Source organism: Esox lucius, chromosome 1 (assembly GCF_011004845.1).
Source record: "Esox lucius isolate fEsoLuc1 chromosome 1, fEsoLuc1.pri, whole genome shotgun sequence".
NCBI classification, from domain to species: Eukaryota; Metazoa; Chordata; class Actinopteri; order Esociformes; family Esocidae; genus Esox; species Esox lucius.
The window spans coordinates 39,136,622-39,150,042 of record NC_047569.1 but is presented as its reverse complement, the minus strand read 5'-3'; the positions used below and the strand labels follow the sequence as shown (position 1 = coordinate 39,150,042).

At 47.1% G+C, this 13,421-nt stretch overlaps 1 protein-coding gene across 2 annotated transcripts; it reads right to left on the bottom strand.

The window, feature by feature from the left end:
* Positions 1–347: 347 nt before the first annotated feature.
* On the bottom strand, positions 348–11,762 carry ehd2b (EH-domain containing 2b). Of its 2 annotated transcripts, none has more exons than XM_010903046.5 (8): positions 11,376–11,762; positions 8,338–8,951; positions 7,392–7,568; positions 5,573–5,706; positions 3,723–3,946; positions 3,108–3,296; positions 2,368–2,529; positions 348–2,148 (listed from the first exon to the last, which is right to left on the bottom strand). In XM_010903046.5, exons 2-8 carry the CDS (start codon positions 8,556–8,558, stop codon positions 1,588–1,590), a joined length of 1,668 nt encoding a protein of 555 aa, XP_010901348.2. In that variant the 5' UTR covers positions 8,559–8,951; positions 11,376–11,762; the 3' UTR covers positions 348–1,587. The 2 variants fall into 2 exon arrangements, with proteins under 2 accessions (XP_010901348.2, XP_010901350.2); XM_010903048.5 differs by having other exon boundaries at positions 5,609–5,706; positions 11,376–11,759.
* Positions 11,763–13,421: the final 1,659 nt, after the last annotated feature.

Genomic DNA, 13,421 nt, shown 5'->3' with positions numbered 1-13,421 from the left:
ATAGTCACTACATAAAAATATTGAGAAAAGACTTTCAATTTCCAATGCATTTCAGTCAGTGTGTCTTTTTAAGATCTGTTTCCTTCTACATTGTTGATTATGGTAATGGTGGATGTGTGAAAAAGTGGTGATTTGGTTCTAGTTTCTTTCCCAAAGACTGGTAACTATGTCACATATGTGCCTCATTCATACATATAATTGGATTAGAAACCTGACATTACCCATCCAGCCCAAAATAGGAGGTTTGAAAAATAGTTTTGGTATTTGCAAAAGTCCCAGCCCCAATCATTTATTCAACTTCTACACCTCTAAAAACATCAACAAGAAGTCAAATGAGGCAATGAAAACACAGTCCAGACAGTTTATTACGAAATGACAATAGCACAACATTTGTCAGCCGAGTAGGTGAAGCTAGCTGTTTGAGGACACAGTAGTCAGTAAGATATATCATAAAAACCAATTAACCTGTTTTTGTTGACTATGTTTTTCTCACAGCATGTGACATTCATTTCAAACAAACGCAATTCTTTGTTCAGTTCATACAAAATCAACAGCAATGCTTACAAAAGGGTAAATAAAAGAATATTTTTTTTTTATTGCCATGGGAGAAGGTGAAGCTGCAGCTCTCAGTGTGCCGCAATGTTAGTCGTTGGGCCAGTCTGCTGAAGACAGAGATAAACCAGCTTCATACCGCTAAGAAGCTAATGGCAACAGCTGTCTATTAAATACACGAGTGTGGCGTAGCTACTTTAGCATATTAGTGTTTGTTTTGTGCTGTCTTCTTTTCCAGACACTCCCTGCTAAATATCTGCAAGGCAGATGATATGCAGGAGGTAGTCAACACTGCATGATCAGATAGGTGTGTACTGAACACTGTCAGCCATTGTGGTCAGACTCATGCAATAATTGGAAAGTTGTGGGAGAGCGAAGGTTTATAATGTCAAGTAATTTCTAGAATAACAACGTCGGCGTAAGCATATCAAATATAAAAATATGACAATGCGCGGTAAATACTTTTTGTTTGTTGGGAGAGAGCAGAGTATACTAGAGTAAATTACTGTAGTAGAATAAAGTAGAGCAGAGTAGGCCTATTTTCACATCAGCAAAACACATTTAGATAGATGAAGTCAAACATGGGGTGCATCTCAATAAAAAGCAAGTGGCTTCCTCTCCTCGATTCATTTGAAGACACATTGGTCACATGAGGACACTTCACATGAACCCCTGGACACAGGGGTCCCAACTCTGCTCTCCAGTTAACCAGTTCACTGTCCCTCTACTCCCCTGTACTGTCCTGTAATACAAATAACATGAAAGAGCACCAGAAAATGTTGTCCTTTACGAATTAATAAAGGAAACAGGACAGGACAAGGAAAGGGCAAAAGGAAGCCACAGCAGACTATTAAGAGGCAATTGGGAGTAAACAGGAAGTTAGAAAGAACATAGAGAGACAAGTCAAGGGATGAGGAGACAACTTTAGAGTGGACAATGTAGGGATTAAGGTTACAAAATAATGGACAAAGAGGAACAGGGAGAAGATGTGGGGGGGGGGCAGTAGCGGTGCATGTGGTGTGTTGTAATAGTCTCCTAGATATCAGATCCTTTCTGCCTGCGCTTGGAGGGGGGCACCAGACGGGCTGGCAGCTCTGGGGGGAGACCATGCCCCTCTAGCTTCACCTCGATCAGGTGGCTGGCCAAGGCAAACTCCTCGTCATCCAACATGCCATCTCGGTCCACATCCGACAGCTTCCAGATCCTCCCCAGGACGGAGTTGGGCAGCCGGGTGCTCACCATCCAGTCCTTGGCCTTGGTGCCGCTCAGCTTGCCCTCGTTGGGCGCCAGGTTGTAGAAGATCTCGTCGTATTTGGGCTTGTCCTTGGTCACCACCCAGGCCATCTCGCCCGCCTCCTCACCCTCCTCACCTTCCATTTCCTCCTCTCCAAAGGGGTCGTTCTCCACGAAGGGCCCGGCTCGGGTCCCCAGGAAGGCCCCACCCTGCACCCCCGGCTGTACCCCCGCCTCTATCTCCTCCTGGCGCAGCAGGGGCATCAGCTTTGCGATGTCGGATGCCAGAAGTTCGTCCAGAGCGGCCATCAGGGACGGCTTCATGGACTTGAACTTAGTGAAGTCATGGACTAACAGCTGCTCCTGAGTGGGGGCAGGGAACAGAGGACACCGGTCATAAACATGTTCATCTGACAAATTTTAGAGAGAAATGGAATACTGATGGATAATGTACTTTAGACACTTCAAGACACTTTAGACACTTCAACGTAGACAGGCAGATGCAGACAGACAGATGCAGTCAGGCAGATGCAGACAGACAGATGCAGTCAGGCATATGCAGTCAGGCAGATGCAGACAGACCTGCATCTTGGCACAGTCAGGGAAGTCCCCTGCAGAGATGTTGTGCTGCAGCTGGATCTTGGAGAAGATGACAGGAAGTTGGTAGATCAGGTTCTTCTTCTTGTTGTCCTTCCTGAAGGTGGGCATCTCCTTCTTCAAGTAGCTGATGATATGGGCATGCACCTAGATGGAGAGATGAGGGGAGGAAGAGAGAGATGGGAGAGAAAGAGGGAGTGACATATGTGGGTGGGAAAAATAGAGAGGGGAGGAGGGAAGAGAAATGAGGAGGTGGGTGAGAGAGATGGGAGAGGGAGAGAGAGGACAAACATTTTTTTCAGCAAAGCCACTCAGTGGTCACTTCCTCAATGAGCTCAGTAGAAAACCTTTTTCCTCCTCAGCTCTCCTGATTGACAGGTGTGTGTCACTCCCCAACCCCCCCCCCCCGTGAGCGTCCTGGCTAACACACACCAGGTGCAAACTGGTGCTGCGACGGCCACAGATCATTCAGGAGATTCACGGCTCGATGCACTTTAAGAGACGAAAGAGGAGGAGGAGATGCAGCGCTCTTTCACACGCAGCCCAGAGAATTGCCATTCGTCAGAAGCACTCCGCTGAGGTTGCTTGTTGTTCAAGCGTCCGGTCGCATTATGACAGATCTACAGTATTTATGTTTTCGTAGTCTGTACACAAAAATTACAATCATATCGTCTACAAACAGTGAACTTGAGAGATGGAAAAGCCGACGAAGAGGGCAAACCTACCCTGACCAGTCGTGCCCTCTTCACGAGGTCGTTGAGTTTCCTCAGGGCGGCGTTGTGCGGAAGGTTCTGGATGTCGTTGAACAGATCCTCCTCCTCAAGCTCAAACAGATGGCGGTTGTCTGGGACCAGCAGCGGCTCAGACCAGAATGACCCGATGTAAACCCTCACCACCTCTGGTGTGTTGAACACCTGTCAATCGAAATCCATTACTATCAGTCATCTATCAATCAGTTGTAGCAAAGCACGATAACCTATCTTGTCATTCTGGAGATGCCTTCGTTTTGTTTGCCTGGGTGCACAATTCCCAGTTGACCCATCTGGTCATTTTAAGTGTCCAATCATTCCTTATAATTGACCCTACACATGTTTTTAATCAGCTATAGTGTGACACTCATATCTCTCACACATCACTCGTATCTCTCACACATCACTCGTATCTCTCACACATCACTCGTATCTCTCACACATCACTCGTATCTCTCACACATCACTCGTATCTCTCACACATCACTCGTATCTCTCACACATCACTCGTATCTCTCACACATCACTCGTATCTCTCACACATCACTCGTATCTCCTGAGTAACGTCTATGTCGGCTCCGCCCACTTCACCTTGCCCAGCGACCACATCAGAGCCCCATAGATCCTCATCAGCTGTTGTGTCCCGACCATGTCTGCCTTGTTCAGCACCACCCGCAGCTTGTCCTCATTGCCGCGCAGCGCACCGATGGCCTCGGAGAACTCGTCGCTGATCTCCAGCTTGTGGGCGTCGAACAGGAGGATGATGCGGTCAACGCGCTCCGCAAACCAACGAAGCACCGCTGGGAAGTCATAGCCTGAAGGAGTGTCAATGACCAGAGGTGAGAGGTCAAGGGGTTCAAGGAGAGAGGGTAGACACGGGTAGAGAGGGCCCAAAAGGAGACACATGACTTTGAGACACACCCCACCCCCCTCGCATCCCGCCCAGAAACGAGCCAGTGAGACGTGTCACTCTGGGATTTTGCCTCTGTGGGGAGGGGCATGAAGCAGACCAGAGGGTTCTGGGAGATCACATGATTCAATGGTTCAGCGACAAACAATCGAGTGGCTTCAATTTTTAGATCTTAACCAAATAATTGGTTGGTTCCAGAGCACATTCTTGTGAAACACACATAAAGGATCGTTGAGAAATACAGACAGACAGACACACAAACAGACGCAGACAGACACACAAACAGATGCAGACAGACACACAAACAGACAGACACATAAACAGACAGACACACAAAGAGACAGACAGACACACAAACAGACGCAGACAGACACACAAACAGACAGACACACAAACAGACAGAGACAGACACACAGACAGAGACAGACACACAGACAGAGACAGACACACAGACAGACAGACACACACACACACAAACAGACGCATACAGACACACAGACAGAGACAGACACACAAACAGACAGACACACAAACAGACCGAGACAGGGAGGAGAGAGGAGGCGGACAACACAGACACTGATCCTTTTCACCTCCTTTTGTAATTTCCTCTCTTTTCATTTTCTTTCGCCCTGTCTCTTCTCTTTCCCTCCCTGACTGTGGTTTAGTTTCTGTCATCTGCCCTGCGGTCACCATGTAACTCTAACAGGACCTGGAGGTGAACTGAAACAGCTGACTGACAGGTTGTAACGTAACAGCATCACGTCACCATAACCACTCAACACCTCTGGGCTTATATCATTCTTAATGTTGTTACCGTTCAATTTAAATAGCCCCATTAGTGGACTATATTGAAGGGAGGGAGGGAAAGACACTGGGGAGTTATGAGGGTCAGTGTGTGCAGATTAAGAGTGGAATGAAGGAATGAAAGAGACAATGAACTGATGATGAGGCTGCATGTTCAAAGTTCTGCCATGAATTTATCTTGGTCTGTGTGTGTGTGTGTGTGCGTGCGTAGGTGTGTGTAAGTGTGTGTGTTTGTGTGTGGTGCGTGTGCATGTGGAGGTACATGTGTGTTTATGTGTGCATGCGTAGGTGCGCGCGCGTGCGTGTGTGTGTGTCTTTCCAGATGCAGTGGAAGAATCAGAAGTGCTCTCCAGGGCTGTGTTTCTATGTTTCCTTCTTTTTCTCCCTCCCTCCCTCCCTCCCTCCCTCCCTCCCTCCCTCCCTCCCTCCCTCTCATGTCCCTAATCCCAGATTCAAGTTCCCCACCCTGTCTACATCTCTCCCTGCGTCCCCTTGTCCCCTTATCCCCTTGTCCCCTTATCCCCTTGTTTATTTATCTTCGTCTTCTTCCCTTCCCTGTTCTCCTGTCTCCTCGTTTCCTTTCCTACACGGTGTCAGGGGTTAGCCAGGTCAGGTGGGATGAGGAAGGACTAGTAGTTTTAGCGGACGATGATGTGCAGGCCATGGACGGACCAGGTGTGTACCAGGAGCGTGCCTGTGTGTCACCATCTAGCCACCCTCTCCTCACCTTGCCCCGTCCACTTCCGAGCCATGCTCTTCTCACCTCGGCTCACCCTCTGCTTGGCTCCCGACAGGATCCCTGGGGTGTCGATGATGCTGATGCTCTCCAGGACCTGATTGGGCATCTGAGCACACTGGAACCTATCAGAGGGCAGAAGCGGGCGGGACACAGAACATTACATGGAACCGTTACAGTATTTAACATAACTTGTTAATCTACAATGCAGGCATCAAACTTATTCCACGGCAAGGACTAAGTCTGTCCAGGTTTTTAGTTCTCCCTCCTACTTAATTAACTGAGTAATTCCACTGATTAGGTAGAAATTCCCCTCACATGGTGGTTTAGGGGTTAATTGGCCACTATTTGAAAGCACAAAACAAAAACCAGCAGACGCTAGGTCCTCTGTAAAATCCCTTTAACATCTCTGGTCTGAAGGTTCTCCACTGGCTTCCCAGGTCACAGCAACTTTCCAACATTCCCCTAAACAACCGCCCCCCCCCCCCCCCCCCCCCACACACACACACACACACACACATACACACATCAACGTCACTGGAAGGAATGTGGACAATGTAGGAATGAATGTGCGTGGCTATAATCAGTTCTCCTAATGGTAACATCTAAATGTGATCTAAGAAACAGACCAACGCGGCTTCCCAATGGCGCCCTATTCCCTGGATAGTGCACCATCTGATGAGGGGCTACACTTCAAAAGGAAGCCATTTGGGCCTCGGGCAGGAGCTGGGAGCTGATGGCCGCACTCCGCCTTACAGTGGGCCCAACCCCTCCCTGCCCAGGATCCATTGTGTTGGAGCGGGCCTCTCAATGCTCTGGGCTTCCTGGAGGAAAATGGTTCTCCAGTGCCAAAGCCATAACAATATGAACCGCTAATGATCGGCCACTAACGTCAACATAGCCGTTTCCTGATTCAGAGGGCTACAACAAGACCAGAACGGGAAGGACCAACGCAAACACAATACACACCGAGCTGAACAGATGAGAGGGGGGAGGGGACTTGCTCATGTTTTTTTGGCATATATGCGTCAGAGTTTCAGAATGCTGCGGTAGCTGGTGTGTGTTTGTGTGGTTGTGTGTGTATGTGTGGGGGGGTAGGTAATGCATGGTTATGATTAGGACTGTGAGAGTGAAGGCCGATTAAAAGTGTCATCGCCATACAGCTTGTCCAGCTGTTTGGCCCATAGCGACTATGAGTGTCCATACCAGGCCTCCGTAGTGTGCCCACGCAGAAGGAAACCCCCTGACAAAGACTGCATCCCAGAGTGCCTTGCAGTGAGAGCGGGTATCCCAGACGACCGGGTAAACATAACAGAGGAAAATACCTCGGTGCGACTCAGACCAGCCAGTGTGTTCTGCCCTAGTCCTGCCGTCACATCATCTGTTAGTGTTAGTCAGCCCAGCCCTGGCTCTCCCTGACCCAGCCTTTGAACCGGAGAACATAGCAGCTCCGCTCTGAGTACACAGGCTTTCAACACCACCTCCCTGTAACTCGCGATATCGCTCCCTTTCTCCGATTTTTCCACAAATAAGGCAAGTTCCTCCCCTGCTCTGAGATTTGGCACAGACGCTTTAAATTCCATATAAAAAAAAAAAAAGGAGTCACTTTTTTCTGTTGTCGTTCCATTCCTTGCTTTTCAGGGGAAGGAGGAGGTGGAGGTGGAGGGGGGTGTTCAGTTGCTTCTCTCACCAAGTCTCTAACTGTTACCTTTCATCTTTTCCCTTCTTTCACCCACTTATCTGAGAACATTTCCGGGAACATTCTAGAACACGCTACATTCATGCATTCCGCATTCTGTCCTGCACTCACCTGTTGAGGAAGGTGTTGCCGAAGGGGTTGAGCTTCCGGAAGGGTTTTTTGGGATCCACGATGAGCGCGTTGCCAGGAATCACGCCCTCCACCTCCCCGTGCATGATGGCCGTGAAGCAGTCAGTGGTGGGTTCTGGTCCAATTCTGCTGCCAGGGATTTCTTGTTCTAACAGATATCTGACCCAGAGACAAACACTCAGGCGTATCCAGAATTTGCAAAACACACCAACTGGCAGAGTTGTAAAAAGTACAAAGTAAAAGTACTCAACTGGGTTCGGCTGTGTTCACCACTTTTGGGAAGTATCTAATTAAGATCTAAATAACCAGGTAAAGGGAGTTCAAAACTAACTAGTGATCAATTAAATAAAAAGGAAGAGTGTAAATTATCAATTAAGGACACTGATGAGTTATGAACTCTGTTTACATGGTCATTTAACCCTTCTTTAGGAACTTCCCAAAACTGGTGAACACAGCCAAGTACTTCTACTTTGTACTTTTTACACCCCTGCCAACTGGCACAAGACAGAGGAACAACAGTAAACTGAAATTCATCAGTCACACGATCAATTGACGCAAGGTGTCATCGTCGTCAACCCCCCCCACCGTCCCCCCACATGATTAACTCCGCTACCTTATGGTGAATCCACTTGCAGTCAGCTGGTCTAGATAAAGACAGCGCCTGCTTAAATGACTAAAATCCAAATGTGGGGGATGACAAGGTCACTGTTCCCTTGTTCTTAATGGTATTCATAATAATAACAACAATAATAACAGTGATAATAATTGATAGGATCAATGTTTGACCCCTAACCGGGAGAACGATGGAGTAAAGGTACTTAATGAAGCCAATCTTGGCTATTGACATTCTGCTCCGCCACCAGTACCCCTGGCTATGCTTTAAACTAACATCTCGGGCACACTACTAGAATCTTCCTCCATGTCTTACTTAATAAAGGTGGTCTTCCCAGTGGAGTACTGGCCCACTACCAGAACCATGGGCTTGTTGTCAAAATCTGCATCTTCCAAGGAGGGGGAGTGGAAGTCATGGAAACCGTAGTACTGCTCCAGGGGGAGGAGCTTCTGCCGATACAGAGACTTCAGCCCCTCCGTCACCGTGCGGATCACTTCTGGAGCCTTCTTCACGTTCTTACGGCCCCAGCGAGACATCCTGATTGGCCACTCGTTTGGCTGACTCGACGACCGTTGTCCTTCTAAGGGGAGCTTGTCTGAAAGGAGGAAGGTGAGGTAGCTCTGGAGTCCCTGGAGTTGTCCGAGTGGGGGGGGTTGTGTGTGTGGGAGGAGGTGTGCTGCGTGTGTCTGTCCCTGTGTTTTTTCCTGAGGTGATCCTGGTGGCGTTGTTAGGTGTTTCCTGCGTTTAGGTCAACCTGGCTCTTCTTTTCTTTTAAGAGGACAGTCCTGATTGTTACTGTATGGCAGCGATGTCCACGGTATGTTGCGGTAGCTCTGCTCTGTAGCTCTGCTCTGTAGCTCCGCTCTGTAGCTCCGCTCTGTAGCTCTGGCTCGGGTATTCGCTATTTTGTAGAGATACCGCTCTGGCTCCTGAAAGGAAAAACCGAAAAGTGTAAACAAAACATTAACATCATGCCTACGAACATTCCAAAGCCGGCGTGATATATTGGCCCTATAACACACCTCTTCTGGCTTTCTTTACATGAATACTACAAAAAGGGTATGACGCCAAATGCCCGGTTTAATGTTCTCAAATGCCTGTAGGATCCAAGTGGTTTCTGGTACAAGGCCAGCTACCCACGGATGTACGTATTAACTGGCTTGATCAGGCACACAGTGGCAATTTTTTTTTACGGAACTACTGTTTTTTTATACTTTGTTGGCTCTGGATTTGAACCCAGTAAGCTTTCAGTCAGAGGGATTCAGGAGACTAAGGAGAGCCTGGGAAGAGTGTCTGTCCAGAACATTGACATGAAACTACTAAAGATACTGTATACTTGTATGACTGTACGTGGCTTTGGAAACAAGCGTTTGTGAAATATCATGTATTATTCTTCAACAAAAGGTTTTATTATTTTAGGTAATTCGATCAACTGTTTGGGCAGTGACTGGCTGCCTTTTTGGCTGTCTTTTCAGCTGACTGACTGACTGTTAGTGAAGGCCTGTGCTGCTACAGTGACTTTTTCAAACTTGGATGGGGGGGGGGTCAGGCCACCGGGAAACTACAGTACATTGTCAGAGCATGTCTGGAAAACCTGGCGTTCCCTCACAGTGGAAATCCAAACACACACACACACACACTCAAGCCTTTGTCCACACACCTTAGAAGTGTACCTCATTTCCTTATATTGATATCATTTAAAAGTCATTTTTTCCAAGAGGACATGGTCGTTTCCAATGAAAACGTTAAACGAGAAAATTATCAAAAGCTTTCACAGTGAAATGCTGTTGGATAATGTCGGAGCAGACACATGCAGATTCTCTGCACATGCACGGGCAGATTCTGTCCTTTAATCTGTTAGCGTTACACTGCTACTCTGAGAGGCTCAGTTTTGAGTATGATTGCCAATTGCGTGGTGATCAGGGATGGGGTCAATTCCAAAGGTACTCTAACATTCCAATTTTGTTCAATTCCAAAGGTACTCTAACATTCCAATTTTGTTCAATTCCAAATGTACACTAACATTCTAAATTTGTTTAATTCCAAAGATACACTAACATTCCAATTTTGTTCAATTCCAAAGGTACACTAACATTCTAGTTCCAGCTTTTAATTTTGAAAGGTTTTGAATGTAGCTGAAACAGAACCCTGGTGAGGATAACATTAGAAATGATAGGAGTAGTCCTGTAGCCTCCTGTCTCTCTTGATCCCTCTCTGTCCTCCACCACAGTAAAACTACAAGAGAGTATAAACACCAGATCAGTCACATGTCGGTAAATGTGAACTCCTCTGTGGAGGCTAGTGAAGAAGAGACAGAGAAAGAGTCCTTCTAAAACCTCATATGAGCACAAAAAAAACGAAACCGACCTCAGCTGACTGGGCAGAGAGAAAGGGAGAGAGTGATATATAGAGAGGGAGACTTCGAGAGGGAAAGAGAGACAAGATTTTCATGTCACAAGACTAAAGGGGCAAGCAGTGGTAGTCAAAATGGCGAAGCAGTCTGAAGATCTGGGGGGAGAGGAGTTGGCATCATCACAAAGTAATCCAGACATCATCATACAGGGGAGAGAAATCTAGTGGGGAAATTGACTTCATGGCATTAGAGGGAGAAAGGATTCACTAGGGTCCCAGGGGTTTGCTCATGCAGCAGCGTTTAGGGTTTGGCTACTCTTAGGAAAGTATAACTCACTAACTGTTGAAGACGATGGAAAATGCTTGTGGCTTTGCGCACAGCAATTGCAACACAGTGAGTACTTGGACTCTCAACAAGACAGTCTAGTGCCCAGAGTGCTGGTTGAGCCAAACGGAATCTTAAGTGAACATTCTAGATTACTGGCAGAACCAAATGGAATCCATGGTTCACATTCTAAAGTAAAATCGGAGATTAATATAAGCTACTGTTAACGTTCCATAGAACTGGCAAACCCATGTAGAATCTTGGTAGAGACAAACTGAGTATACCGTTAACATTCTCGAGGACTGGTAGAACTAAAAATAAAGTTATCATTCTAGAGTACTTGCAGAAACAACTTTTAATCATGTTAAACTGTTATTGGGGTATGGGGAGTGGGAGGGCAGAGGCGGTGCCATGGGGAAGTTTACAAAGAAGCAGTGTTGGCTAGTTTAAAGATATAACTGGCAATGTAGCCTTGAGCTCACTACAACAGTAGGGACAGTATGCCCCAGGTTTAGCCCATTTCACGGAACGAACATTCTTGGCTTTCAATGTTTACTTTTCAGTGCCTCATAATTTCCATAAAAGGCCTTGCATCAAAACTCTGGGAAACAGTTAAGAAGAATGTGCATAAAGTCAGATTTACAGTCAGTTCTGGAATAACAAAATAAATCCTTACCTGGTGAAGCTGGGAGAGACGCGGCTCTTCCCTCAGGCTGCAAAAACTTTGACGTTAGGCCAGAACAGGGAATCCGTCCTCAGAGAGCTGCTTCTAGATGCCCTCTCTCTCTTGGTCTCTCTCTTGGTCTGTCTCTTTCTGCTGTCAGTAAAAACTAGCTACTCTGTGTTTCTGTGAGGTCAGAGCAGCCAGAACGCCTGTCAGGCTGTGGGACAGTTCCTTTCCAGAAGTTTAATACGTTTCAGATGAAGGGCTTCTTTGCTCTAACCCTCTTTTTCCCTCTGGTTGCTGGGGGAAGACAAGGACACACTAACTATACCTCTCTCTCCTCTCTTTTAAAGCACCTCCCCCTCTCTGAGTGATGCTAAGCAAATGGCTCTGCTGTTTAGACCTGAGACAAGTCAAGTCAGGGTGGGGTACTGGCAGGGTGCATGTGAAATCTGGGTGGGGTACTAGCAGGGGGGCGGGGGGGGGGGGGGGGGGCAGTGGAGAGGAGGGTGTGTGTCAGGCTGGGTGGATAAATTATTTGTATGTGCTGTAACATCAGAGATCTTCATACACTCTTCAAATTCAGAGACACTGTTGAAAGAATGAACCAAGACTGTTGCGATCTTCAGTTTGGAGAATTAACATAAATAAACACAAGTAAACATTCTCATAGACCAACTCAAGACTCAGTGTAAGTGTCTAGCATTTACAAACGTGACCCTAAACAGTCCCCACACCTCCTCTCTCCATTCTCTGCCCCCCCCCCCTCTGTGTTCCTCCTCTCTTCCCTCTCCCTGTCCTCCTCCATAACTTCCCCTGCAGGCCCATCAGCAGATGGTTCTCAGAACCACCAGCGCCTCCTGCTGGCTCGCAGATGAATGACACCCATCATCCCTCCTCATTCACACCTCCTCAGTCTCCATAAATCAGCCGCTGGTATGAAGGCTGAATGTCAAGACTGGAAGTTGTTCCCTCTTCACACCATCGTACAAACCAAACCTGTGACGTGGCGGGCAGACACATGGAGGCGGTGCATGTCTTTTCACTTTGACCTTTTTAATCAGGGCTAAATACATTGTATTGGACGTTTAATCAGACAAGCATGTCTCATCAATCGGCCGTGGGTTTAGGAAACAAAGTCAACTTACACTGAAGACCAGCCCAGTGCTGTCAAAAAGGTTATTTCCCTGTTTTCTTCATATTTACACACTATAAGGTTGAAATAACCATATAAATGAGATTAAACTGAACTGGCATGGGAGTGGGTGCACTTGCAATGACCGTCTTCCCTCTGCACAAATTTCATCTACTTTCAAAAGAAGGTTGATGATATGCATACCTCATTCCTTCAGCCTAGGCTCACTGGTCGCTCACACAACCTACTGACGGGCCTCTCCACTAAGACGGCTCTCCTCTGTGTAACAGAAGCTGTTTGTGCTGCCCAAGCTAACTCATCTGTTCTCATCCTCACTGATCTATCCATCTATCTTAAACACTGTGAATCATCACATCCTACGTTCCACCCTCTCTGATTTGGGCATCTCACATTCTGCACACCTGGCAGGCAACTCCTACCAGGTGACCAGGAGAGGATTGTTGTCTCCCATGCATCCTCTGACTACTGGTGTTCCCCAAGGCTCTGTTCTTGGCCATATCTCTACACACCAAGTCTCTTGGCTCTGTCATATCATCATATGGTCTTTCCTATCAATGCTCTGCAGATGACAGCTTTTTTTGCATCCTTCCTCCCATCCGATACCCAGACCTGTATAAGGGCATCAGTGAGCTCCTGGACAGTCTGTGGCACTTCTTGGCGGTGTTGGATGTGGTTCTTCTAGAACGAGTAAACTATCCATTTAAATGTCACGCTTGTTTTATTAATTAAAAGTTGACCATAAGTTTAATCAGTTAAGTCACAAGTATTTCCCAAAGTTAATGCGATTATTAGACTCCAAGCCACTGTAAAAGTCACCCTCTAGATGCGTTGGCAACACATGACCATGGAGGGCACTCGGAGTAGCGGCTGAATTGGGATTCCCGGATTGCCGACTTCAAGTC

Bases quoted from the DNA above. Each gene is read 5' to 3' on its own strand.
- ehd2b (XM_010903046.5), bottom strand. From the start codon at position 8,558: ATGTCTCGCTGGGGCCGTAAGAACGTGAAGAAGGCTCCAGAAGTGATC. The intron at 7,569-8,337 runs GTAAGACATGGA...TCTCTGGGTCAG, and splicing joins GGGAAGACCACCTTTATTAA to ATATCTGTTAGAACAAGAAA. The intron at 5,707-7,391 runs GTGAGTGCAGGA...GCCCTCTGATAG, and splicing joins GGCAACACCTTCCTCAACAG to GTTCCAGTGTGCTCAGATGC.